Genomic DNA, 26,170 nt, shown 5'->3' with positions numbered 1-26,170 from the left:
TCTCATTTCAATTATATTTTATCTATTTGAAGATATCACATAATTATTGTAAAATTAGCGGTATTTTAATTTCGCCGGGATGAGGCCTCTTAAGCTACACTATTCGTACACTTCATGTTAAGACGTGTTCACACTTGTTAAATTTAAAATTAGATAATCTATGGACTGTATTACACAAGATTCATTGTGATTACATCACGTATGCTTGAACTACAACATTCCAGCAACTTTTTGCTGCTGCTCGTATGAGTGGCTCAGGAAATGCACACATTGTTTAATTGTGAATAACTCTTTAATGGATTTACGGAAACTTCTCATTTTTGGTAATGTTATAGTTTAATGTTCTCTTATTACATGGTGATGTGTGACTGATGATTAGTTCATGTGTTCAAATGCATGTGTGGATCAATACACTAACTGCTGCGTGAACTACCGACTGCAACGTTCCAAATTCGATATCCGCACAGGAACATTCGATGGCTGCTCGTAGGCCATTCAATGTATCAGACTTTCGTCCATAAACAATGTTTCTGACAGTCCCCTATAAGTAAAATCTAGAGGAGTGAGGTTTGGAGAACGTGGGGTAAAGTCGACAAACCTTCTTCGACTTACCAATAGTTCGAGTAAACGTAAATTGTCTTCCTTTATAGCGTGCAGTAGACCTTCCAATTTGCAGCTCTCAAAATGTTACCAACACTTGGAGCGACTCATACCGGTTTCACGGGCACATGGTCTCACAGACGTCTATTTTGAGCGGGTGAATTGTTCTAAAGGAGTACAAGAGTTAGTAGGATTTGTTGCTATGACAAATCGTCCACAACGAATTATGTGCCTACCGGTATCTATAACGCAACCTCAGCTCCAAGATTATCACGAATTTAGACAATTCATGTTGGTAGCCGAGCTCCAAGTTCATCCCGCCATTGTCTTTGCACCTCACTGATCGTTTCGTACTTCATGTACCACCTCAAGACCCCCTTCCTTTCTTCAAATGTCAGCCTTGTAGCCATATTGCTTCACTCACGCCATCTACACAAAAAGAAGAAAATGAAACCATTATTGAAATACCACGATAATTTATAACAGAACATTAAACTACAACATTGTCAATCCATTTCAGAGTATCCACAATTAATAGTGAGAGTATGTATGGTCTGCGGATTAATAACAAAACCGCTAAACTCCGGGAGGTAATTATTATCTATCTGACGAGTTCGTGAGTTTGTTTTGTGGAGTCGCTGCTGTTGTGTTTATATGCTGTCAGTGGCGTATTTAGGGGGCTGACTATCAGGCTTAAGCCCCCCGAAATAAATTTGTTACATGCAAAACCATTAAAATTTGTCGGCACCCAAAAGGAAAAACATAAGTGCTTATTCACTTATTGTGCATAACCCCCTGAAACAAAATCCTAAATACGCCACTGGGTGCTGTTATTGGTTGCAGTTTTCATGAAGGGAGATGTGAATGATTTTTAACCAAGTGATCTATGACTTTGTTGAAGTAGTGCAGTGGCGTATCTAGAAGGTAAAAACGGGGGGGGGGCAACCTCAATCCAGACAATGATAGGTATATCATGAGTTTACTATAAATTTTTAGATAATATATAAATAATATCAACTATTTTCCTCACCGAAAAAACTGGGGGCTATGCCCCCCGGCCCCGGGCTAAATTCGCCACTGAACTAATCTTGCTTACGAAACTCGTGAAATTTCTTGTCTCGTTTCGATTGATTGATTGATTTTAGTTTAGCGCCCCTTTCAGCAGCAAGGTTATATGAGACGTGGGCCTACTGATTAACGTGGAATCCGAACCACATGAGCTCCCGCCAGGCATCGAACCCAGGTCTCCCACGCCAAAGGCGCGTACGCTAGCCGCTTAGCCACGAAGGAGCTCATTGTCTCGTTTCGAATTTAAGAATGTACTCGTCTCGTGGGAAACACTAGTGACTTTTGCCTCACCCTATATATATATTTTTTTTTCTAAGACATTGGACATTTGAAGGATCAGACTTTTCCATTAAATCTGTATTGCAAATGCACACAATGTCGTTCACATAATCGGTTTAGCAACAAATAACAAAAGCAAAGAAATGTGAAAAACTCTTCTTCGTTGAAGTAAACGAAAGACATGATACCAAAGAGACCTATTAGCTTGCGATCTGTGTTCGTGAAGTCGATAATCCTTTGGGAAATAGAAAACTAAATTAAAAGCCCTGTCTAATGAATGACTCGATCATCTTACGAAATGAGAAAACAAGACCAATCGACGCCGATGTAAATTGACCATTAGTGTTTCAGACTTGGTTCTCCCGGAAGAAGTTCATTTTATGTGGGTCCCAATTCCTTTTGAGCACAGGCTCTAATTTATTACGCTTGTCACTTCCAGTAGGCGGGGGAAACACAAGTTCTTTTTCTCTTTTTCTTTTCCCATTGTAATACTCACACGGATCTAATGGCAATATTTCTTAGAACTGGATGGGATTAGAAAGTTAACAGTTATCTTCCGTTTTGGTTTTGCATGACTTAAGGGGCCGCGATAGCTCAGTGGTAGAGCGCTCACCTCTGGTGCATGGGGTGCCTGGCTCGATCCCTGCTCGCGCCAAGTGAGCTTTGTTGTGGACAAATACTATGTGCATGGGTTTCTCGGGGTTCTTCCGTTTCCTCCCACTTTCTTCACTCCACCATTTCATTCATTGCATAACTTAAATATATGTGGCGGCACGTGGTGCAGTTTGTAGGAGCACATGAACCGCTAAGGAAGGAGAGAGCTAAGGAGAACCGCTAAGGAACAGCTTCTATGATTTTTTTTCTAGACGATGCCAGCTATCCAGAGATATGCCCTCCATAGGAAAAGAGAAGAAAAGGGTTTGGAGATTGTCTAAGGGATGTTGCAAGATATATATTATTTCACAATAACCTGAAGAATTTTGAATGGAACATTACGCAGCCATTGTTCTAGATGGGGAAGGATATTGTACAATGAATTACATACATATTATAATGAAAGTACTGAGAATTAGATATTAATATGTAGGGTGGGTGAGTGAAATATCAGTGAGATTAGGTGTACTTGAGGAAACAACATATAGGATATTGTTAAAAGACGGACACTCTTCTTGGGGATTGCTCCAAGCATTGATGGGAGACAGTGAGAATCCCTCTGAGCAAGAAAGGAAATACTGTACAGGTTATGAGCGGATGAGATGAGGTGGGAGTGATTTGCTGAGAAAGGTCCTGGTAAGTGAAAAATCTTAATGATTTGGTGGTAAGGAGTAATGATACAAGGTAGAGAGGAGTAGAAATGGAAATTGATTACTGGAATTAGCGAGATCATAGTTGGTGTGGCCGTACCGACAAAGAGTGGATGATGAGAAATGACGCGTTGCTGGATGTATTTTGGATGGTTCCCTTCTAGATGAAACAAAATGTGTAGAAAGATCATTCGATCATAGGGGGCTTAAGTAGGACTGGGGAGTTTAATGCGTGACGTTCTAGTACTTCGAGCTTTTGATAATAGGAGAGGGATGCTGCAACCCAGGCAGGATGGCCACAAGTGAGCACTGGCCGGAGAAAGATCTTATGTGTGTTAAATAGAAACTCTGAATGAAGACCCCAAGTCGTGCCAGCAAGTTGTTTTAGAAGATGAAGCCAATTGTATGCTTTTATCTCTCCATATTCACGTGGAAACAAGACTTGTCTTTTCGTGTTTGAAGTGGTTAAGTGTAGGTGGTCCGACAATTATGCTTCGTATTCTTCCTAGGGATTTTGATAATTTTATTTTAATGAAAAATTAATTGCTTCGGAACGATTTATTCGGGTGAAATATTCATTTCCTTGGAATATTTTTTCTAGTGATTTTTTTTTTTTTTTGGAACGATTCGTTGCTTTGGAATTTTCTTTGCAGCTAAATACTCATTTCTTTCGAACGATTTATTCTAGTAAAATATTCTTTGCCTTGGATCAATTTATTCCAGTGAAAGATTCGTTGTTTTGAAATAATTTATTCTAGTGAACGATTTATAAACTGAAATGAAATCTTTCAGTTTTACGTTCCACGTTATGCTGGCTAGGCTATTTGAGACGAGATGATGAGAAATGAATGAAATGGTTTAATGAAGAAAGTGGGAAGAAACGGAAGAACCCGGAAAAAACCACGCACACGGTGTTTGTCCACTACAAAGTTCACTTGGCTTGAGCGGAGATCGAACCAGTGACCTACGCAACAGAGGTGAACGCTCTATCACTGAGCCACAGCGGATGAACGATTCGTTGTTTTGGAACGATTTACTCTAGTGAAAGATTCATTGCTTTGGAACTATTTTTTCCAAAGAAAGATTCGCTGTTTTCGAACGATTTATTCTAGTGAAATATTCGTTACTTTAGAACGATTTGTTTTAGTGAAAGATTTGCCGCTTAAGAATGATTTATTCTAGTGAAAGATTCGTTGCTTAGAGATGATTTATTCTAATGAAAGATTCATTGCTTTGGAATAATTTATTCTATTGAAAGATTTATGTCTCTGGAACGATTTATTCTAGTGAAAAATTTGATGCTTTTTAATGATTTATTCTAGCGAAAGATTCGATGGTTTGGAACGGTTTACTCTAGTGAAAGATTCGATGGTTTAGAACGATTTATTCTAGTGAAAGATTTGATGGTTTGGCACGATTTATTCTGGTGAAAGATTTGATGGTTCGGAATGATTTATTCTAGTGAAAGATTCGATGGTTTGGAATGAGTTATCCTGGTGAAAGGTTCATTGCTTTGAAACAATTTGTTCTAGTGAAAGATTTGTTGTTTCGGAACGATTTATTCTAGATTCGTTGCTTTGGATGATTTAATCCAGTGAAATATTTGGATTTGATGGTTCGGAATGATTTATTCTAGTGAAAGATTCGATGGTTAGAAACGATTTATTCTAGTGAAAGATTCGATGGTTTGGAACGGTTTATTCTAGTGAAAGATTCGATGGTTCGGAACGATTTATTCTAGTGAAAGATTCGATGGTTTAGAACGATTTATTCTAGTGAAAGATTTGATGGTTTGGAACGATTTATTCTAGTGAAAAATTCGTTGCTTTGGAACTAATCTTTCGAAGCTACCTGTCACTAGTTCGCACAACTGTGGAGCAGCGTAGTATTAGGAGTAAAGTTTTGTTATTTTTTTTTTTTTTTTTCAAAATAATAATTGAGATATACTCGTATTTTGAGGAAGTTATATATTTTATTGCAGTCATATGCAAAAATAACGTCTTTATATTTTAATTTTATTTTGGTTTCTAGTATAGACGATCTGATCTGATAGTTATTTTTATTCTTCTGTTTTTCAGGGCTCGTTTTGAATGAGTTCATTCGCCACTTTGAACCTGCTTATTATGATAAGGACAATCTGGTAACGCAACATCGGAGAATGAAAAGAGATGTCACCGCTGCGCCTGTTCGCCTTAATTTCACTGCTCATAACAGGTAACGAATATTGATAATCATTTACAATAGTACGGTTCATCTTTTTACACAAGATTTAGATATATAAACCAGAGATGTGCGTCTACGCGTAAAAACCGATAGTTTACGTTTACGTGTCAACTATGTGTAGACAATGTAAACAACGTAGACTATGTAGAATATGTCAACAACACGTAATTTAATATGGTATCGTGGACAATAAAGGAGATTTATTTTGTCGTTACCTTGCGAAGTTGCGTACAAAATAAAATACCTAGACCAGCGAATAGCAACTTTCGAATACTTAGTTTCGTCTTGATGAAGGAAAACGAAAAATATTATGCATTTTGTAAAATATGCAAGAAAAATTGGCAAATACAACATATTCAAAACTGAAAGCTCACAGGTGAGAATTAGTTTTGTAAATTTCATTATAAAAGCAGTGCTCGAAGTGGAAAATCTAAGGAAGTGGTATGTGCAGAGCAGAGTAAACATACAGATTAGATAATTCCCTCTACTTTTTATATGTTACTCGTTTCTCTAATCTTTCGCTGCACGCATATTTGCGGATCCCAAACGTTTCAGATATCCTCTGATCTGACTGGTCGATACAGATAAGATATCACAAGACATGATCTACATATAGCACAAAGTAAACGGCAGAAGTTATTGGCGCTGGTAGCCGCGTGGGCTAGCGCAACATGCTAATGAAGAAAATGTTTTTGGCGTGGGTTCAAATCCTGCCTCCGGACAGTTTTTACTATTTTTAAAAATTTTTATAACACTTTTTTCGTTAAAATAAGATTAAAAATAATATTCAAAAAGTGATTTAACGATCATGTTTTAAAAAATTTTCATTAAACTTCTTTCATTAAAATAAGTTTGCTTTTGTACTATATAGATCAACAGCAAATGTAGTAGTACGTTGCCCTTGTACTATATAGATCCACAGCTTATGTAGTAGTAGTAGTAGGAACGGGTTAGAAGCCCCGCAGGGGTTCTTTGGGTTCTGTTCTCGACATCAAATTGGCCAGAATGCTGAAACGTTTGGGATCGGCAAAAATGCTCGCTGCACCGAAGCGAAACAACAGAATGATTAAATATGAACAAACGAGCAACGAAATTGTTCCTTACTTTTGATAGTGGTTGTCTACATAGTCTACACGGGAAAAGGTGTAATGTAGATTACGTATAGATTACAGTAGACAATCGCGTAGACGTAAAATTATAGTTTACGGCACATCACTGATATAAACCAATGGTGGATTTCTATGTGAAAACGAGTGGCAATTCTCCAGACAATTGTAATGGTATTGAATTTGTACCGTTTTCTAGAAATTATAAGACCTAATTACTCATCCACCATTTTTCATTTCTGGTGGTGCTATTGAATCATCCGGTACCTTCACATCTTTGGTCAGAGAGGGGAGGCTTCAGGCTTCTAAAGCCCGCCCAATTTTTTTTATTTAAATGAAATCTCTTTAGAAAGAACCGAAAACATAGCATCTATTCAATGAAAGTAAAAATATATCAGCCACCTCATTAATCTTTCTCGATCCAATTTTCTTAACTAAATCATGTTATGCAGCAGTTATTAAATGTAACATTTATTTGCGAAATACGAAACAAAGTTAGTTATAAGGCTTTCTCGGAATACCTTGTCCAAAGGAAACTTACTCCTTGTGAGTATCTTCTTAAAAAATAATTTACGCAACATAATAAGTTATTAATGAAATATTCATTTCTGAAGCGTCAATTACCCGCTTCGCTGGCTTAAAATAAGAAAAATTAGTAATTTTTACTATTACTGAAGCCAGGGACGTACGCAGGAATTTAATTCGGGAGGGATCCAAAACTTTTCGGGGGGTCCAAACACAATTTCAGGCTAAATTATATTAAAAATTGAAAATTGCCCCTAAAATTAAATTTACAAAAAAGTCCTGATTTGGGGAGGGGGCGGGTCCGGACCCCAGGACCCACCCCTGCGTACGTCCCTGACTGAAGTGCTCTCTGATATCGGTCATATTCGATCACTTTTATACAGAAGGTCGATCCGCATATATGTGTCCAATTTTATACCCGTACCCCTGACCACAGAAGCCACCGAACCAAGTGGTTAAACGCGTGTGTTATACCTGGAAGTCCATTATATCGTCTGCCAAGCGAAACTATATATATATATATATATATATATATATATATATATATATATTGGTCTAGGAATTAATTCGTGCGGTTGGTACGCACACATTGAAGCTGTAGTACAAACACAAAATACATAAATACCTTAAGAAAAATATTGTCCATCGCTAGCCACCACTTTCGCCCATCTGTCAGGCAATGTACGGATTCCGTGGCGAAAGAAGTCCTCATCCTTGGAAGCGATCCAGTCAGAGACCCATGTTTCGATATCTTCTGAAGAAGTAAACCGCTGTCCAATCAAATCGTTGTTCATGCAATCGAACAAGTAGTAGTCCGAAGGAGCAACGTCTGGTGAATACGGCGGGTGGGGTAAAACTTCCCATCCGACATTTTCTAAATAGGTTTTGACCGGTTTTGCGACATGTGGGCGAGCGTTATCATGTTGAACAATAAGTTTATCATGTCTGTTCTCCCATTCTGGTCGTGTTCTGGCCAGAGCTTGCTTCAAACGCATTAATTGTCGTCGATAACGTTCTACATTCATAGTTTCACCCGGTTGCAGCAGCTCATAGTACACCACACCTTTCATATCCCACCATATGCACAGCATAACCTTTGCACAGTGAATATCTCGTTTTGGTTGTGATGGACCTGGTTCACCTGGTTTCACCCAGGCCTTTTTTCGTTTAGGGTTCTCGTAATGGATCCAGTTCTCATCACCCGTAATAATTCGATGCAGAAACCCCTTTCTGCTCTGTCGTTGAAGCAGCAATTCGCAAATGGTTTTTCGTCTTTCAACGTCTCTGTCTTTCAATTCATGTGGAACCCAATGTGACATTTTTTGAATCATTCCCATGGCTTTCAAGCGTTTGGAGACTGTTGTTTGATCAACGCCTAATGCTGCTGCAAGTTGTTCCTGCGTTTGACACGAATCCTGCTCGAGCAATGCTGTCAATTCTTCGTCTTGAAATTTTTTTGGCTGTCCAGCTCGCTCTTGGTCTGCCAAGCCGAAATCACCACTTCTAAACCGTGCAAACCACTTCTGACACGTTCGCTCAGCTAGAGCATGGTCACCATACACTTCCACCAAAATACGATGACTTTCAGTCGCACTTTTCTGCATGTTAAAGTAATGCAGCAGGACACCCCGCAAAAACACTTTATCAGGCACAAATTGCGCCATGTTCACTTAACTACAAACTGGTGTTGTTGACGCTTTAATCCACTGCCCTATACTACGAACGATACGCGATGACAGGGGTTTGCAACACATGTGTGGATACACGGAACTGTGGAACGCTCCGTTCGTTTCGCCATCTCTTGTCCAACCGCACGAATTAATTCCTAGACCAAATATATATATATATATATATATATATATATATATATATCCCTCCTCCTCTCTCAAAGTGTGAGGCTGAATTTGAATTTAAACGGCATTGGAAGCGTCACTGTTCATCTCAGCAACCTCGAAAACTATAGATTCGACACCAATATCGGCCAATTTCGATCATATTTACATATTTCCTCTCCTTCACTCCCAAAATTGGACTTCAAATTGAAATGATAAAAGCCGTTCTCATCTATGTTGAAAATTTGATCGAGATCGGTCGGGTGGTTCAAGAGTTATAAACTCACAAATATAGTCACTTTTTTTATTTTTATTTATATAGAAGAGATAAAGAAAATTGTCTGAGTCGTTTTGAAAAAAATTCTGAAAAGCCTTCTTTCTTTTCCTTTTTATCTTTCGTAGGCCCCAACTCTCTCTTCATATATGCGAACAATGAATATACTCCATACGTCATCAGACTTGCACACTGATTATTTCAGGGGTGGGCCCAGGAGAAAGAAAATCTCGGGGCATATCTCCAGTCCCCTTCAGCGTGGGCTACTAATATTTACTTTCACCCCCGTCAGTTATAAGTTCTTACTCGTGGGAAAAAAATCTAAAATCACCCTGAATCTTGATGTTTTGGTTTCAACTTCAGAATGAAATGGAAATGTAAAACTCCCGCGTGATTTCTAAATAATTAAGGGAGTAAAACATAATTTATTATTAACAAGAAATGATAACAGATGCCTCTACAATCTTGCTTACTTTTCCCTAACGTATGTATGTACGTAGTCTATCTATCTTTGTGTCTATCATGCGCGAATTATCTTCGTTGAACGCCTCTGCCTTTTGTCTAAAAGCCAAGTGACTTTTGCTTGCGTGTTAACGAAGCTGTCATGTGGAATAGAGTTTCTCATATGCGATCTCTCTCTCTCTCTCTCTCTCTTTCTGTGCTGGTGCGATGCGATATCTTTTCGCTATCTCACTGCGAAAACGCTCTAGTGATTTGAACGAACGAATACGTAACTATCTGGCCGTCCTCGGTTCTATCTCTCATCTCTCTCTCTCTCTTTCTCTCTCTCTCTCTCTCTCTCTCTTGCTGTACTCATTCGCTGATAAATCCAGACCTTACAAAGCGGCTTGCTGTTGAGATTGGAAAACAAAAGCCTTTTTTTTTTTTTTTTTTTTTTTTTTTTTGTATAGATATTAATCCACGATTTGTTTTCGCTTGACACCACACATTTGCGTCTGGTATTTCCGTTAGCGAATGCATTTTTTTTTTCTAAATCAAAGGTACAATATAAAATCTGTTTTAGATAAATGTTTCAGGTTATTTCCTTTGTGTGCATGTGTTTTTTTTAAATCCATATTGATAATGGAGTGAAATGTTTAAAACAAACGTTTGAAAGCTTGTATAAGCATACTATATAAATGGATTAACCATGTCATATAAAATAGTACATATGTGACATTGGGTTTGTTAAAATCCGAAAACTTAACTATATTAATTGGATAATACATTTAAGTGTCATCAATAACTTGGAGCAAATTACGTCAGGAAAGGCTCCAAGTTATTTCTATCCTATTTTGTTTATAACAAGGGATCAGCTACTTTTTACTGGATAATACTCAAGCAGATAACATAAGTGTTCATTATATCTATTAGACTGGAACGTCATTTGAGGAGAATAGGGAGGTAATTGCCACCTTCCCTGAGTATGAGAAATCAAATCAATTGTATACTATCTAATCTATATAAATAAAAATGAAAGTGAATATATTTGTGAATAAGTAACTCTTGAACCACCAGACCGATCTCTATCAAATTTCTAGCATATGTGAGTTTTGGGACTGGAAAGTCTCTTATAATTTCACTTTGATGATAGAAGTTAGGGGAGGGGAGGATATATATATATATATATATATATATATATATATATATATATATATATATATATATATATATATATATATATATAAAACTTAATAACTCTTGACCACGAGACCGATTTCGATCAAATTTTCAACATAGATAAGGTTCGAGCCTCGGATGGTTTTTATCATTTCACTTTGACGGCACAACTTAGGGGAGGGGAAGATTTATAACAATGATCGAAATTGACCGACATAGTGTAGAATCCATAGTTTTTGGCATCGCTGAGATGAACAGTGACACTTTCAATGCCATTGAATCCAAATTCAGCCTCAAAACTTGAGGGATGAGGGAGATATTTAAAAGTGATCGTCAATGACCCATATTTGTGCCGAATCCATAGTTTTTGGGGTCGCTGAGAAGAACAGTGACACTTCTGATGCCGTTTAAATCCAAATTCAGCCCCGCAACTTGAGAGAGGGAGTAAATATATAAAAATGATCGAAAATGGCCGATATTAGTGCCGAATCCATAGTTTTCGAGTTCGCAGAGATAAGCAATGACACTTTTGATGCCGTTTAAATTCAAATTTAGCCCTATAACTTGGGGAAGGGATATATCTATATATATATATTGATAGATATAAATGATCAAAAACGACCGATATTAGTGACAAGTCCATAGTTTTCGAGGTCGCTGAGATAAGCAATGACATTTCCAATGTCGTTTAAATTAAAATTCATCCCCGCAACTTGGGAGAGGGAGAGAGAGGAGATATATAAATATGATCAAAAATGACCGATATCAGAGAACGCTTCAGTAATAGTATAAAATGATTGGCTGACAGGACATATTACTAATTTTTCACATTTTAACGCAGCGAAGCTGGAAATAGACTCTAGTATATGCTAATAAAATCTCTTATGTCGCTGGAGAATCTTGCCCCATCCCCAATCAAGATTTGAAATGATTCTGGTGCTATTACATATGCATTAACATCCATAATCTGTTCGTGCATATCGTTTAGGATAATTCATTTAATTTTCTTAACCAACTTAAAAAAAAAAGTTCTCAGTTTGACCTGTATGTATGTAGCTACGTTCGCAATTATCTCAAGAAGTAATAAAGCAATCTTTTAAAAAATCAAATAATTCCTGGAACACCTTGATGATATCCTGAAATATGCGGCAACCATATAATCAACAAAGTGAGATGGGTTGCATATATGTAAGGGGTTAAGAATTTTTGTATAGCAGCTTTATCCAAATGGTTTTCACACTGGTGATGAGTGTTCGGTCACTGAGAATATTGTAACTGCTTACACAGTCTTGGTCGACTTTCGCCAGAATATTATCCGACTTTTGCTGTGATTGGTGGCCTACTGTGAGGAGTATCTTGGATATCGACACTTCCAAAACGAAAGCGAATGAACTATCTTTTGGCTGGTGCTTTCGATAACGTACTTTGTCCATAAATATCTTCATGGGTCTGCAGCGTATTTGCAGATTTAACTAAATAAAATTGTACTGTAATGCAGTTTTGCGTAAGAGTTACTCATCTTCTCGACGCAAAACCTACTCCTAACAGTGACAAATCATTAAAATTTGAACACATTATGATAGTTCGAATTGAACCGTAGGTCTATGTCTCGTATAGCCTCATCTAAAAGGGATGTTAAACACCAACCCAACCAACCACTATTGTAAAAGTATACCTTATATACACGTTAAAAAAAAATAAAATATAGTTTGAATTCTACGGCGTTAGTACCTGTATATCACGGTATTTTGTGCGTACATAATCAAATTTGTGGTTCATCATAAAATGCTTGTTAAGCCATCAATTTTGCTTTCGTTTATTTGATCTTTAAATGAGATCCTTAAAAATTTGATGAAAAGATAATTAATTTCCGAGACTTGAAAAGAGAACCTACAGGGAATCGGTATTACTCAAGTACTACTTCAACAAAAGTCTAACCATTGGATACTCTAAGTTGTTTCGTTTGACTAATTTTGTTCAATTTTTTCCTTGTAGGATAGTATTACATCTGGAAGCAAAGGGAGAAAAATAGAAAAAAAGAATATAATTTCCTTGGTATTGTTTACAGCTTCCCTAGTATAGCTGTGGACTCATCCAAGCATTTCTCCATTTACATCCTCCTGTCCCCACCTCCTTCTCATTCGTCTGTCTATGTAGTTATGTCAGAGAAAAATGAAGCAATGTTTTTGTTATTTAAAAAGATGAGGAAAAAATGCGAATATCCCAACCGTTTCTGTTTTATTTTTCCTCGTATTTTTTTAAATAAAAAAAAGTTACATCTCTTTTAATTGAATTTGTTATATCTCTTATGTCATTGTAATTCCGTTCTCCAGTCTTTTTTTTTTTTCCTTTAATCGTTTTGTGTCTACAATTTTCCTCACCCCTCGCCACTCGAAACAACAACTCATCCGTCAACTGTTTGTTTTTCTTATTTCTTCTGAAGATATTTCGAACATTTTTTATCTTACTCCTTCATGTCGTCTACAAGTTTATTTTTTAAAAAATCTATTTTATTTAGTTTTTATTATTGTTGTTACAAGGAACTTTTATATTTTTTTTCGTTTCAAAAGAAATCTTCTGGGAGAAAAGGAAAAACAGATTAAAGGATGAAATGGAAACTTATTTTTGTTTCTAAGAAGCTTATTCCGTACTTTGATGTGTCTCCTATTTAAGCTCATTATGTGAGTCGCGTCTTTATTTATACATTATTATGTGAGTATATACATACTATAACGAAAGATATAATAACTATAATTTATATGTTTAAAGATAAAAAGAAGTACCCTAAGATTCTTAACTTTATATATATATATATATATATATATATATATATATATATATATATATATATATATATATATATATATATATATATATATATTGAAATGATAATAATAATAATAATACTAATGATAGTAACTCTTCAATGCATACTCGCAACAGTGACAGGCATACTCTCAACAGTGACAGAGATACTCCTAACAGTAACAGGCATGCTCCTAACAGTGGCAGACAAACTCCTAACATTGACAGACATACTCCTAACAGTGGCAGACATGCTCCTAATAGTGACATACATACTACTAACAGTGACATAATACTCTCAACAGTGACAGAGATACTCCTAACAGTGACAGACATGCTCCTAACAGTGGCAGACATACTCCTAACAGTGACAGACATACTCCTAACAATAACATTCATACTCGCAACAGTGACAAATGTAGTCCTAACAGTGACAAACATACTTCCAATAGTGACAGACATACTCCTAACAATGACAGACATACTCCTAACAGTGACAAACATACTCCTAATAGTGACAGACATACTTCTAACAGTGACAATCATATTTCTAAGTGACATACATACTCCTAATAGTGATAGATATACTCTAACAGTGATAGACATATTCCTGCTGACAGACATGCTTCTCACAGTAACATACGTACTCCATACATACACCTAACAATTACAAACATATTCCTAACAGTGACACACATAATCCTAATGATAACGCACGTATAGTAACACATGTCTCATAATCGTATTCGAAACACTTGACATACATAATCTTAACAATTACATGTAATCCTAACAGTGACACATACTCCAAAAAATGACTCATAGCTCTAACAGTGACACATGCTCCTAACAATGATCTATATAGTACTAATCCGAAGGGCCGCGGTGGCTCAGTGGTAGAACGCTCACCTCTGGTGCCTGGGGTTCCTAGTTCGATCGCAGCTCGCGCCAAGTGAACTTTTGTGGTGGACTGCGTGTGGTTTCTTGGGGTTCTCCCGTTTCCTCCCACTTCCTTCATTCCACCATTTCATTCATTTCTCATCATCACCGTCTTCTTTAGCCTGGCCGTCATAACCGTGGAACGTAAAACTCAAAGATTTCATTTTTTTTACTTATCCGAAGTGTGACAATTTAACTTCCGAAATACACGCGGCACAAACATTCGATGTGTTTCAAACCAGTTAACTCAGTGTGCACGGAGTAGCAGTGTGCGTAATGTTGCATTATTTACTGTAAATGAGTGATGAAAATTGGGGACAGCGTCAAGCGTTAAATTGTTCCAGTCCTAGAAGTCCATTCAGAAACTTAACAACCCACCTTATTTCCCTGAATTAGCATCACAAAATGTTTAAAAGAATCATATTTATCTCCCGGTGTCATAGAGTTAACTGACAAACAAAGAATATCTCAAAAATTGACTAGTTTATAAATATTATCTCAAAAACTCTGACTATTTTGTAAAGGTTATCTCGAAAACATTGACGAGTTTATAAAGATTTACCTCAAAAAGATCGATCAGTTTATAAAAATTATCTGATAAACACCGACTAATAAAGTTTATATCCAAAACATTGACTAGTTTATAATGATTATGACAAGAAGATTAACTAGTTTATAAAGATTATCTGAAAAACATGGACTAGTTTATAAAGATTATCTCCAAAACATTAACTAGTTATAAAGATTATCTCCAGAACATTGACTAGTTTATAAAGATTATATCCAAAACATTTACTAGTTTATAAAGATTGTTGAAAATATTGATTAGTTTATGAACGTTATCTCAAAAGCATCGACTAGTTTATAAAGATTATCTCCAAAACATTAACTATCTTGATTTTGGTATAAAAATTATCTTGGATTCTTGATTTTGGTATAAAAATTATCTCCAAAACATTGACTAGTTTATAAAGATTATATCCAAAATACTGACTAGTTTACAAAGATTATCTCAAAAACATTGATTAATTTATAAATGATATCTCCAAGACATTGACTAGTTTATAAAGATTATCTCCAAAACATTGACTAGTTTATAAAGATTATCCGAAAACATTGAGTAATTTATAATGATTTTTTTAATCAAAAACATCAACTAATTTATGAAGATTATCTGAAAACCATTGAATAATTTATAAAGATTATATCCAAAACCTTTACTAGTTTATAAATATTATCTCCAAAATATTGACTAGTTTATAAAGGTTATCTCCAAAACATTGACTAGTTTATAAAAATTGTCTCCAAAACATTGACTAGTTTATAAAGATTATCTCCAAAACATTGACTAGTATATAAAGATTATCCGAAAACATTGAGTAATTTATAATGATTTTTTATCAAAAACATCAACTAATTTATGAAGATTATCTGAAAACCATTGAATAATTTATAAAGATTATATCCAAAACCTTTACTAGTTTATAAATATTATCTCCAAAATATTGACTAGTTTATAAAAATTGTCTCCAAAATATTGACTAGTTTATAAAGGTTATCTCCAAAACATTGACTAGTATATAAAGGTTATCCTAAAAGCAGCTAATTGATAAAGATTTTCAAAAACATTGATTAGTTTATAAAGGATATCTCAAAAATATGGACTAGTTTACAAAGATTGTCTGAAATATTTGACTAGTTTACCGGGTCGTCGTTTTCATTTTCTAGAAATCTACATAGAGAAAGCATCTTGTACTATCCTGGAAGAAGTGAAAAAATAGGGAAAGAGATCAATCTGGAAGTAATAGTATTAAATCAATTTCCTATCTTAGTATCATCAAAGTTGCGATTGAATTTACTTCCATATTCTTGAGCGATGTGAGCCCCAATCAAGAGATAAGAGAAAGAACAAAATCAAAGAAAAAGAAAACAAAGCATGTTTCTTCAAAATCGGAGAATTTTATACGGAAGTCATCATGAAGCAAACATGCACACAAAAGAAACAAGTCTCTTGAATAGATTTTTTTTTTTGCTCATTTCAGTTATTGTTATTATTATCATTATTACCGTGGAGAACCAAATCGAAGACGCAAAGCTAGTTTCTTTCGTTCATTTAGTCCATTTGCCAAAGCACAATTGATTTGATTTCAATGGAAAATTTGCCCAATGCGCAATTGTTTGGGTTCCTGGAAGAATTCTTGAATCAAAATCAATGCAATGTTCCTTAATGACTTGGATTAGATACGATGAAGATCTGTCTTCAATAAGACAAAGAAGAAGAGGAAGAATTGTTGGAAACGTATTGAATACGCATAAAGATAAAAAAGGTTTTATTTTAGTGCCTAATTAGGTGAACTAATCTCCTCCATGGGTATTCTGTAACAAGGGAAGAAATTTGTATTAGACAATCAAATTGCTTGTGCTTGCGTATTATTTGGAAGAAACCATTCATATAGAATTTCTGAGTGGGATTTTTTTTTTTTAAATAATTATTTATTATTCAAGACGAACACAAAGGATCATTGAAATTGTAGAAAGCTTGAGATGTCTAGTTATCGAGCATTTTCAATTGAATTCAATTGAATCTATTCAGTTATTCAAGGTCCTTTTTTTTCTCCCAAGCACGTAATATTCTATTCGTTTCACAAAAAGAAAGAGTTAGATAACAACACGAATTGAAAAGACAGTCAGACAGTGAACGCAGGCGGGCGAGCGGGAAACAGAGAGACAGAGAGAGCTCAGTTTACCCGGAACTAACTTATTCCTTTCCATATTTTTTTTACATCTTTTTACCAACGAAAGAGTACCAAAGAAGAATAGATAGAAAAAAAATATGAAATCATGCTTGGAATTTTTCAACCAATTCTTTTCTATTCCCAATTTGGCCAATTTGATAACTGAGAGTTCTGAATTCATGTCACGATGCCCATGCTTAAGAAAGACTGCCACGTTACACCCATACTCTCTTTTGCTTCTTTTCTCATTTTTCAAAAAAAAAAAAAAAAAATCTACTTGTCTTTCCATCCGTTCTAACTTTGTTTTGACAAATGTCAGCCACTTGAAAAATGACAACAACAAAAATCAATACATGTATTTTTTAAAAAAGGGGGAAATATATTGAAATAGCTTCTCCTGAAGGTTTTTTATTATAGCACTAGTTTGCATTTTTTTAAAGTAGAAAAAGTACTACTATTTTCCTTTCTGTGCTAAATTGATTTCCTAACACCCTTTCACTCTCTTCCTGGGCAACATAACTTTTTTTTTCCTTTTACGCATAAGAAGGATGTTTTAGTTACCATTCACTTGTGGTGTAGAAAACGGACTACAATTCCAGATATTCAACAAGTTTCTTAGTTTACATTTTACTGTAGTCAGTGTTTTTTTTTTTGTACGCAACGGTACAGCGTACCGGCACTTTTTTAATGATAACGCAATGTTTCTTCTTCTGTCTTAAAAAGGGGTTGACGAGAAACTTCGAAAATACCAAAAATGGTAAATCTATAGAAGTTTTCTTGAAAATCAGCGTTATTATTGTTTCTCTTTTCCTTTTTTTCTTTCTAGAGAAAGAGTTGTCAATCTTTGTTCTTTCTTGATCTCAGTTAATTGTTTTCAGGGACCTGAAATATTTGAGCCCTTCTGTCTCTCGTTCGGTGGTACGTTTTTGCGCCTCAATTTTTTTTCATTCCTTTTTCGCATGGTAATATAAACCATAAAGGCTCTGAACCAACCAGATTTTATTTTCTGAAAAGACTGGCCTTTTACAACGAAATAATCTTAACAAATTTCTTTGTTGCTGAAATTCAATGGCCGTGAGAGATAGAAGGTTGAGGATATACACATGCATACACGACATGGATACAAGAAGATTCAAAGGAACAAAGAAACTTGCTACCAATAGATCAGATTTCTCAGAAATATAAATGAAGATTCAGGCAGTAAGTGGAAACGTGCATTCAAGATGCAGAAATACTTGAAAATTTCCTTCAAATATCTATATTATTTATTGATTAGTTATTATTATTATTATTATTATTATTATTATTATTATTATTATTATTATTATTATTATTATTATTATTATTATTATTATTATTATTATTATTATTATTATTATGCCCTGAAGGGTATGCAACTTTTTAGCTATTCTGAACCTGAGGATGTCCAGCGTACCGGCACCATTTTTCTTTTTTTAAAAAAAGTCCGTGGGCCTCTATTCATAGTACAACATTTAAATCAAGCGATGATTAAAATTCTGCTGAAATAATTATTTCATGCACTCATCCTTGATTTCATTTTCTTGCGCAAGATCAGTTCTTGTGGAGGAAAAAGCCACGGCGTTATTCTTCTTGGGGAAAGGCCACGAAATTAATAAGAGGGAATAGGCCAGGCCTTGGAGCTGTTACGGGAAATTTGCATGGTTCAAAAATGATCCGATCTTGGCTTTTCGTGGAATTCAAATGATTCGCAAGTTCCTGGAAAGCTGGAATGATGTTCGCCGAGTTCTTTTTTTTTTCTTTTTTTTTTAAATTTCTTTCTATTGGAATTAATGTTTCCTAGTGTACACATACACCATTTTAAGGTATGTTCCTAATGTCTAAAGGTATTTCTGTTCCTTAATAATAATAATAATTCTTGGAAAGTTTAAGAAGAAAGCGACGTTCGCCATTTTCGAGTAACAAACATTTTCCATTACTCATAATTACAGTGGTTTATCATTTCTTCATTGAATAAGTGCCTTTTAAGACAATTCCAATTATTATGTGAAATTTCGCATTGAAATCCACAGTACTGTTACATTTTTTTCCTTCTAACCACATATTTCCCGCTGAGGAGAACCTCTTCTTTCCGCTGAGGACTTCTTTTCCTGTTATTATTATGATTATTACTATTATTATTAATATTATTTGTTCATTGCTATTTATAGCAGTACTAACGCCTTATAGACTATACATGGAAGTAAGTATTTAATAAATAAACAAATAAATAGGTGAATTATGGAATAATTGGCTGCGAAAGTAAAAGGAAACGAGATCGAACTAAGACTCCTTAGGTCAGAAAGAAGTGCGGATTGAGTATAGCCCGCTCCCCCCAGTGATTTTTAGCGAATCATAGTGATTCTAACGATTCATATTAGTTCATAATGAATCGGAATCGCATGTTATAAAGATTTAAGATGTAAATCTTGTGGTAAGGAAGCTTTCGTATAAGTAGTAGTAGCAGCAGTAGTGGTAGTAGTAGTAGCAGTAGTAGTAGGGGTAGTTAGTAGCAAAAGTAGTAGTAGGAACGGGTTAGAAGCCCCACAGGGAGTTGGTTGGATTATGTTCTCGATATAAGTAATAGTAGTAGTAGTAGTAATAGTAGTAATAGCAGGAGTAGGAGTAGTAGGAGTAGTACCGGTAGTAGTAGTAGCAATAGTAGCAGCAGCAATAGTAGTAGTAGTAGTAGTAGTAGTAGTAGCAGTGTCTCTTCCAGTTCCGGTGACAAAGAACTGGGGGGATCGGGCTGTACACAAGCCAGAAGTGCACTGCGAATTAATTGTCATGTTCCTATTTGACTATTTTATTGAATTTCCTAAAGGCCAATAGATATGGAATTCGCAGAGAAATTCTGTGTGCTTTCGTGTGAAATAATCGTGTAATCTGTTGTGCAAAACTTGCTATTTCTTGCTTGTTTTGTGATTAATGTAGTTATCTTGTTTTGAAGTCTTTCATAAGATTCTGACGTAATAAGCAGATGGTATTGAAGTCATCTTCAGCATTCTAGAGGACAAAAAAAAAAAAAAAAAAAAAAGCCCTAACCTTTCACAAAGTTGCATCGTTTTTTGAGAGCAATTGACGAAATAAAAAGAAACGACCGGAGTTCCACAAGGCTTGGGACGTTCACCCCAACTCTTACTGGCCTGTCACACACAGATCTAACGGTAGGTTCGTTTTTTTTTTCTTCTTTTCGCTTTGGCGTGGCTTTGATGAAATCATGTGATGTGATTGGTGATTGTAATCACTCTTTTTTTGGCGGAGGTATTGGGGAAGAAGCTATTGTGTAGTTAATCCCACACTGAGAGTTGATTGCATTTGTTGATGGGACTTCTCACGCACGGCAAAATCATTTCTGCAGTTCCTGGCTTGCTGTGTGTATACACCTCTGTGGTCCGTTTAACGCAAATTGTCCCAGTGCAATCTTCATTTACAGCGAAACGGACGAACTGTTCTAACCGGAACTGAAAATAAAATGAACCGAATTTTATGAAAAAACAGTTTCTGTAGAGAATAATACTGTATTATGTACTGTGAAGAATTTGCGTTATTATTATTATTATTATTATTATTATTATTATTATTATTATTATTATTATTATTATTATTATTATTATTATTATTATTATTATTATTATTGTGCCTTTTCATTACGTAGGTGTGAGGAATGTATTAAGTTATCTCGTGACAACTAGAACTGGTCAAAATTAGTTAGACTTTTTAAGTAATTTTTGTTTTGGCTTTTTGACTTTCATTAAAAACAAAGGAATGAATAGTCACTTGAAAGGGATGTAGAGTCTGATGGAAAAATTGAGTGAGATATCTAGGTAGATTAACGTTCCACAATTATGACCTTTAGGCTAAAGGAGACAAATAATTAATGAAAGTGAATGATTTATAAAAGAATAAGTGGAATGATAATGTAAAAGAAAACGGAGGTAACCGAGAAAACTCATCGACATTATATTACCTACCTACCACAAACGCACATGGCCTGGAATTGAATCAGGGATCCCTCGCGCCAAAGTTGTAGTAGTAGTTGTTGTTGTTGTAGTAGTAGTAGCAGTAGTAGTAGTAGTAGTAGTAGTAGTAGTAGTAGTAGTAGTAGTAGCAATAATAATAATAATAATAGTAATAGTAGTAGCAGCAATAGTAGTAGTAGTAGTAGTAGTAGTAGTAGTAGTAGTAGTAGTAGTAGTAGTAGTAGTAGTAGTAGTAGTAGTAGTAGTAGTGACTCTTCCAGTTCCGGTGCGTGTTACTACTGATCCACCGCAGCCCTATTCCGTATATGATATGCCAAACAGTGACATACATAATCCAAACAGAGACACATATAATTCAAACAGTGACACACATAATCCAAAGAGTGACACATACAATCCAGAGATACATATAATCTAAATAGTGACACACATAATCTAAACAGTCACACGTATAATCCAAAGTGAAACACATAATCCAAACAGTAATACGTATAATTCAAGTAGTGACATGTATATAATGTCACACATGATTCAAATAGTGACGTATGTAATCCAAACAGTGACACATATAATCCAAACAATGACACACAATTCAAACAGTGACATGTATAATTTAAAGTGACACACGTAATCCAAACAGTGATACATATAATCTAAATAGTGACATATATAGTGACACACATAATCCAGACAGTGACATGTATAATATAAACAGTGACGCATATAATCCAAACAGTGACACGTATAATCCAAACAGCGACACATATAATCCAAACAGTGTCATACATAATCCTTACAGTTTCACATATCATTCAAACAGTGACACATATATTTCAAACAGTAACGAACACACTACTGTAGTTATAGAACAAATTGTCAGCGTACCTCAAGAGCCAATATTTTGTAAACATATTGCGTCATAATACTTTCTAACTTATTATTCGTAACTATTATTATTAAAATTAATTATCACTTAGTAATATTTGTTTCAGAAAGGGACCGAATGGCATCTTTCGTTTCTGCGACGATGCACCTTTAAGAGTCTTAAGCTACAGACTTAGTAAGAGGAGCCTGAAAATGAAGACATCTCTGCTTTTGATTCTTCCGCATACCTTTTGTTACAAGTGGCATTGACTTGTAGTGGTATCGAACTTCGATCCTCTTCTGTTGTTTTCCTCTCGTTTCCTTTCCTTCTCTCTTATTTTACGAGAAGTGATGGCTTTACATTGAAGAAAAAAAGAAAACAAGAAGAAATAGAGAGAAAGAGAGAGCGAGAAATAACAATACATTATTCAAAAGACATAGATAGATAAGTCGATGCATGTAATCGATTGCTGGGAAAGACTTTCCATCTGGTGCATTTGCCGCTTTGTTTAACATTCAATGCATTCTCTCCAGGTTGCAGGTGAAATTGTATTTTCACGGACTGTTTGAAATGAATTGTTTCTCAGCATTTCGCTAAGCATATTCTTTCTTCTCCTTCCTCACCAGAACGTACGGTGCCAGAACTAATTTATTTATAGTGAAACTCCCCGAAGTTTAACACTCTTTTATGTCATGTACAACTTTCTCTAAATTAAAAATGAAAGAAATACTGTGCATATATTATCGTATTTTCTAGTTTCCTTTCTTGACCATTTCTGAAAATTGATCCAATGCAAATTATTCTACTTGAACATCGTTCAAGTAAGGTAATCAGTTCAACCATTTATCTTCTTTATCTCTATAAGTTGATCAAGTCCAAGTTCTTTTATCTTTGGCATCAGATAATTACATCAAACCTTTATCTTCTTTATCTCTATAAGTTGATCAAGTCCAAGTTCTTTTATCTTGGGCATCAGGTAATTACTTCAAACCTTTATCTTCTTTATCTCTATAAGTTGATCGAGTCCAAGTTCTTTTATCTTGGGCATCAGGTAATTACTTCAAACCTTTATCTTCTTTATCTCTATAAGTTGATCAAGTCCAAGTTCTTTTTATCTTGGGCATCAGGTAATTACTTCAAACCTTCTTTATCTCTAAAAGTTGATCAAGTCCAAGTTCTTTTATCTTGGGCATCAGATAATTACTTCAAACCTTTATCTTCTTTATCTCTATAAGTTGATCAAGTCCAAGTTCTTTTTATCTTGGGCATCAGGTAATTACATCAAACCTTTATCTTCTTTATCTCTATAAGTTGATCAAGTCCAAGTTCTTTTTATCTTGGGCATCAGGTAATTACTTCAAACCTTTATCTTCTTTATCTCTATAAGTTGATCAAGTCCAAGTTCTTTTATCTTGGGCATCAGGTAATTATTTCAAACCTTTATCTTCTTTATCTCTATAAGTTGATCAAGTCCAAGTTCTTTTATCTTGGGCATCAGGTAATTACTTCAAACCTTTATCTTCTTTATCTCTATAAGTTGATCAAGTCCAAGTTCTTTTATCTTGGGCATCAGGTAATCAGTTCAAATCTTTTGTTCTTTATCTCTGTAAGTTGATGAAGTCCAAGTTCTTTTATCTTGGGCATCTCTTTTAAGTTAATCCAGTTCTTCTCTCTTTCGTATTTATGTAAGTTAATCAGTGTAAAGTTACATCTTGAGCGCCTCTGTAATAATCCAATGCAACTCTTGTTTCTTGAGTACCTGTATAAGTTGATCAAGCGTAAACATGTATGTTGAGTAACTCTGTAAATTGACCATGCTCAAGTACTCTCTCTTGGACATCTCTGTAAGTTAATCCAGTTCTTCTCCGTGTAAGTTCTTCATTCTAAACTTCCATCTTGAAGACCTTTGTTATGATCCAATGTAACTCTGGTTTCTTTGGTACCTGTATAGGTTGATCAATTGTGAACATCTATGTTGGGCACCTCTGTAAATTGACCAGCTCAAGTACTCTCTTTTGGACATCTCTGTAAATTAATCTAACTTAAGTCTTCACTCTTCGGCACCATTCTAAGTTAGTTCAATCCTCCATTTTAGGCACATCTGTAAGTTGAATTACACAAACAGCCTTTTGAACCCCAGAATTCTCTCTTTTTGATGTCTCTGAAAGTTGATTCAATGTAATTCTCCCTTGGGAGACAACTTTTTCTAGTACTTCTGTAAGTTGATCAAGTCCAAGTACATTCCCTTGGGCATCTATGTAAACTAATACAGTGTAAATTGTAAGTTAGTCAGTCCAAACTTTCATCTTGGGTACCTTCGTAAGTTATCCCAATGTAGTATTTTATCTTTTGCCTCTTTGTAAATTGATCTAACCCAAACCTCTATAAGTTGAGCTAGTCCCATTTCTTTACCATGGGCGTTTCTTTAAGTTAATATAATCTATCTTGATTATCTTCGTAAATTCGAATCTCTATTGTGGGCATCTCTGAAAGTAGATTCGTGGCCTCCATCTTGGGCACCTTTTCGAATCAATAAATGTTGATCCGATACAAAACTTTTGTCTTGAACACATCTGTTTGTTGATCAGGTCCAAACCATCTTGGGTACTTCTTTAGTTGACCCAATGCAAATTGTCTAACTTCGGTACCTTTGCAACTCGATCAAGTCCAAACCTTCTATTTGGGCATCTCTATAATTTGATCAGTTTTAGAAATCGCAGATACCCGAATGAAAGAAATTTGTTGTGTTGTATTGTATTGTATTGTATTTATTTTCTTATTTGTAAACAGGAAAAGGATCACACGGAAAATACAGTGAACCTTTTCCTCGCCTACCAGTATGAAGACCATGGGGTTGAATCCCACGGATTTCTCTTGGGTTTCTCCAGTAGATTCATTAGTTCATCTAGGCGAATGTCAAGGTGGCATCTTTAATAAACGACTCATGACACACTCCTTTCGAAATATTTTTTTCATATGTTTATTTATTATTCCTATTGATTAATTTAATTTGATCTCGTTTTTTCAAGAGATTTAACAACTGCATCAATATTATTGAGTCAACATTAAGAATGCGATCCCTCACTGAAGAATAGAACCCTGGACCACAAATATCAAAGGAATACGCGCCACCATTCTGATTTATGAATGTAATAATAATAATAACCTATGAAGTAAAGACATGTTATTTTGATCTTGGCAATTTTTAGAACGGTTACAATAAGGTCCATAGCACCTTGCTTGAGAGTGGATTTGGAATATATTATGTAGCTACAAGGTTACCAAATTTAATGAAGTTAAGAAAGAGTACATCTGACAAGAACATTTATAAAATATTAACAAGTATAGATACCCCTTTTATCTTATAAATAACATTTTCTTTACTGCTTTACACAACTTTTAACTTATTTTCAATACAAATGTCGATTTCCGTTATACACAACCCATCCATGATGCTATAGCTGTCTTTTTACTTAACTTGCAATTAGCAGGCGAGCCCCTTCCGATCTACGTTCGACCATTACACACTTCTTATGTGGTCGATAGATACAAATATTCCCAAGAATCAAGATGGATCTATTGGTTTCAACTTTCTATTTTTATGCCTGTTGTATTGTATGGTTAAGAAACATAGTCGCTTACTCAGAGGGAAGAACGCAGTCCGAAAGTATTTGAGAATAAAATCCTGAGACAAATATTCGGACCCAAGAGGAACGAGAATGGGAGGATGGTGGAAACTTCATAACAAGGAACTGCATAGTTTATACCGTTTACCAAACGTTGTTAGGATCATCAAGTCTATTAGGCTCAGGTGGGTAAATCATGTAGCCAAAATGGAAGAAAGTAGGAACGCTTTCAACATTTTAATTGGAAATCCAATGGGAAAACGACCATTAGGAAGACTCAGGCGCAGATGAGAGAACAATATTAAGATGGATCTCGCAGAAATAAGAATACAAAGTAGAAACTGGATCCAGTTGGTTAATTAAAGAAG

General features: G+C 35.2%; 1 protein-coding gene across 1 annotated transcript in view; it reads left to right on the top strand.

Annotated features, from left to right (window-relative positions):
* LOC145678796 (disintegrin and metalloproteinase domain-containing protein 10-like) overlaps positions 1-26,170 on the top strand; it is a 502,666-nt gene that overhangs the window by 228,128 nt on the left and 248,368 nt on the right. Inside the window, exon 2 of the mRNA XM_081749311.1 lies at positions 5,330-5,465. Within this exon, the coding sequence (XP_081605437.1) occupies positions 5,330-5,465 (136 nt within the window). The remainder of the gene's footprint in view (positions 1-5,329; positions 5,466-26,170) is intronic.

Source organism: Thermobia domestica, chromosome 2 (assembly GCF_964235325.1).
Source record: "Thermobia domestica chromosome 2, izTheDome1.hap1.1, whole genome shotgun sequence".
In the NCBI taxonomy this organism is placed as follows: domain Eukaryota; kingdom Metazoa; phylum Arthropoda; class Insecta; order Zygentoma; family Lepismatidae; genus Thermobia; species Thermobia domestica.
This window is presented reverse-complemented; position numbering and strand designations above follow the sequence as displayed.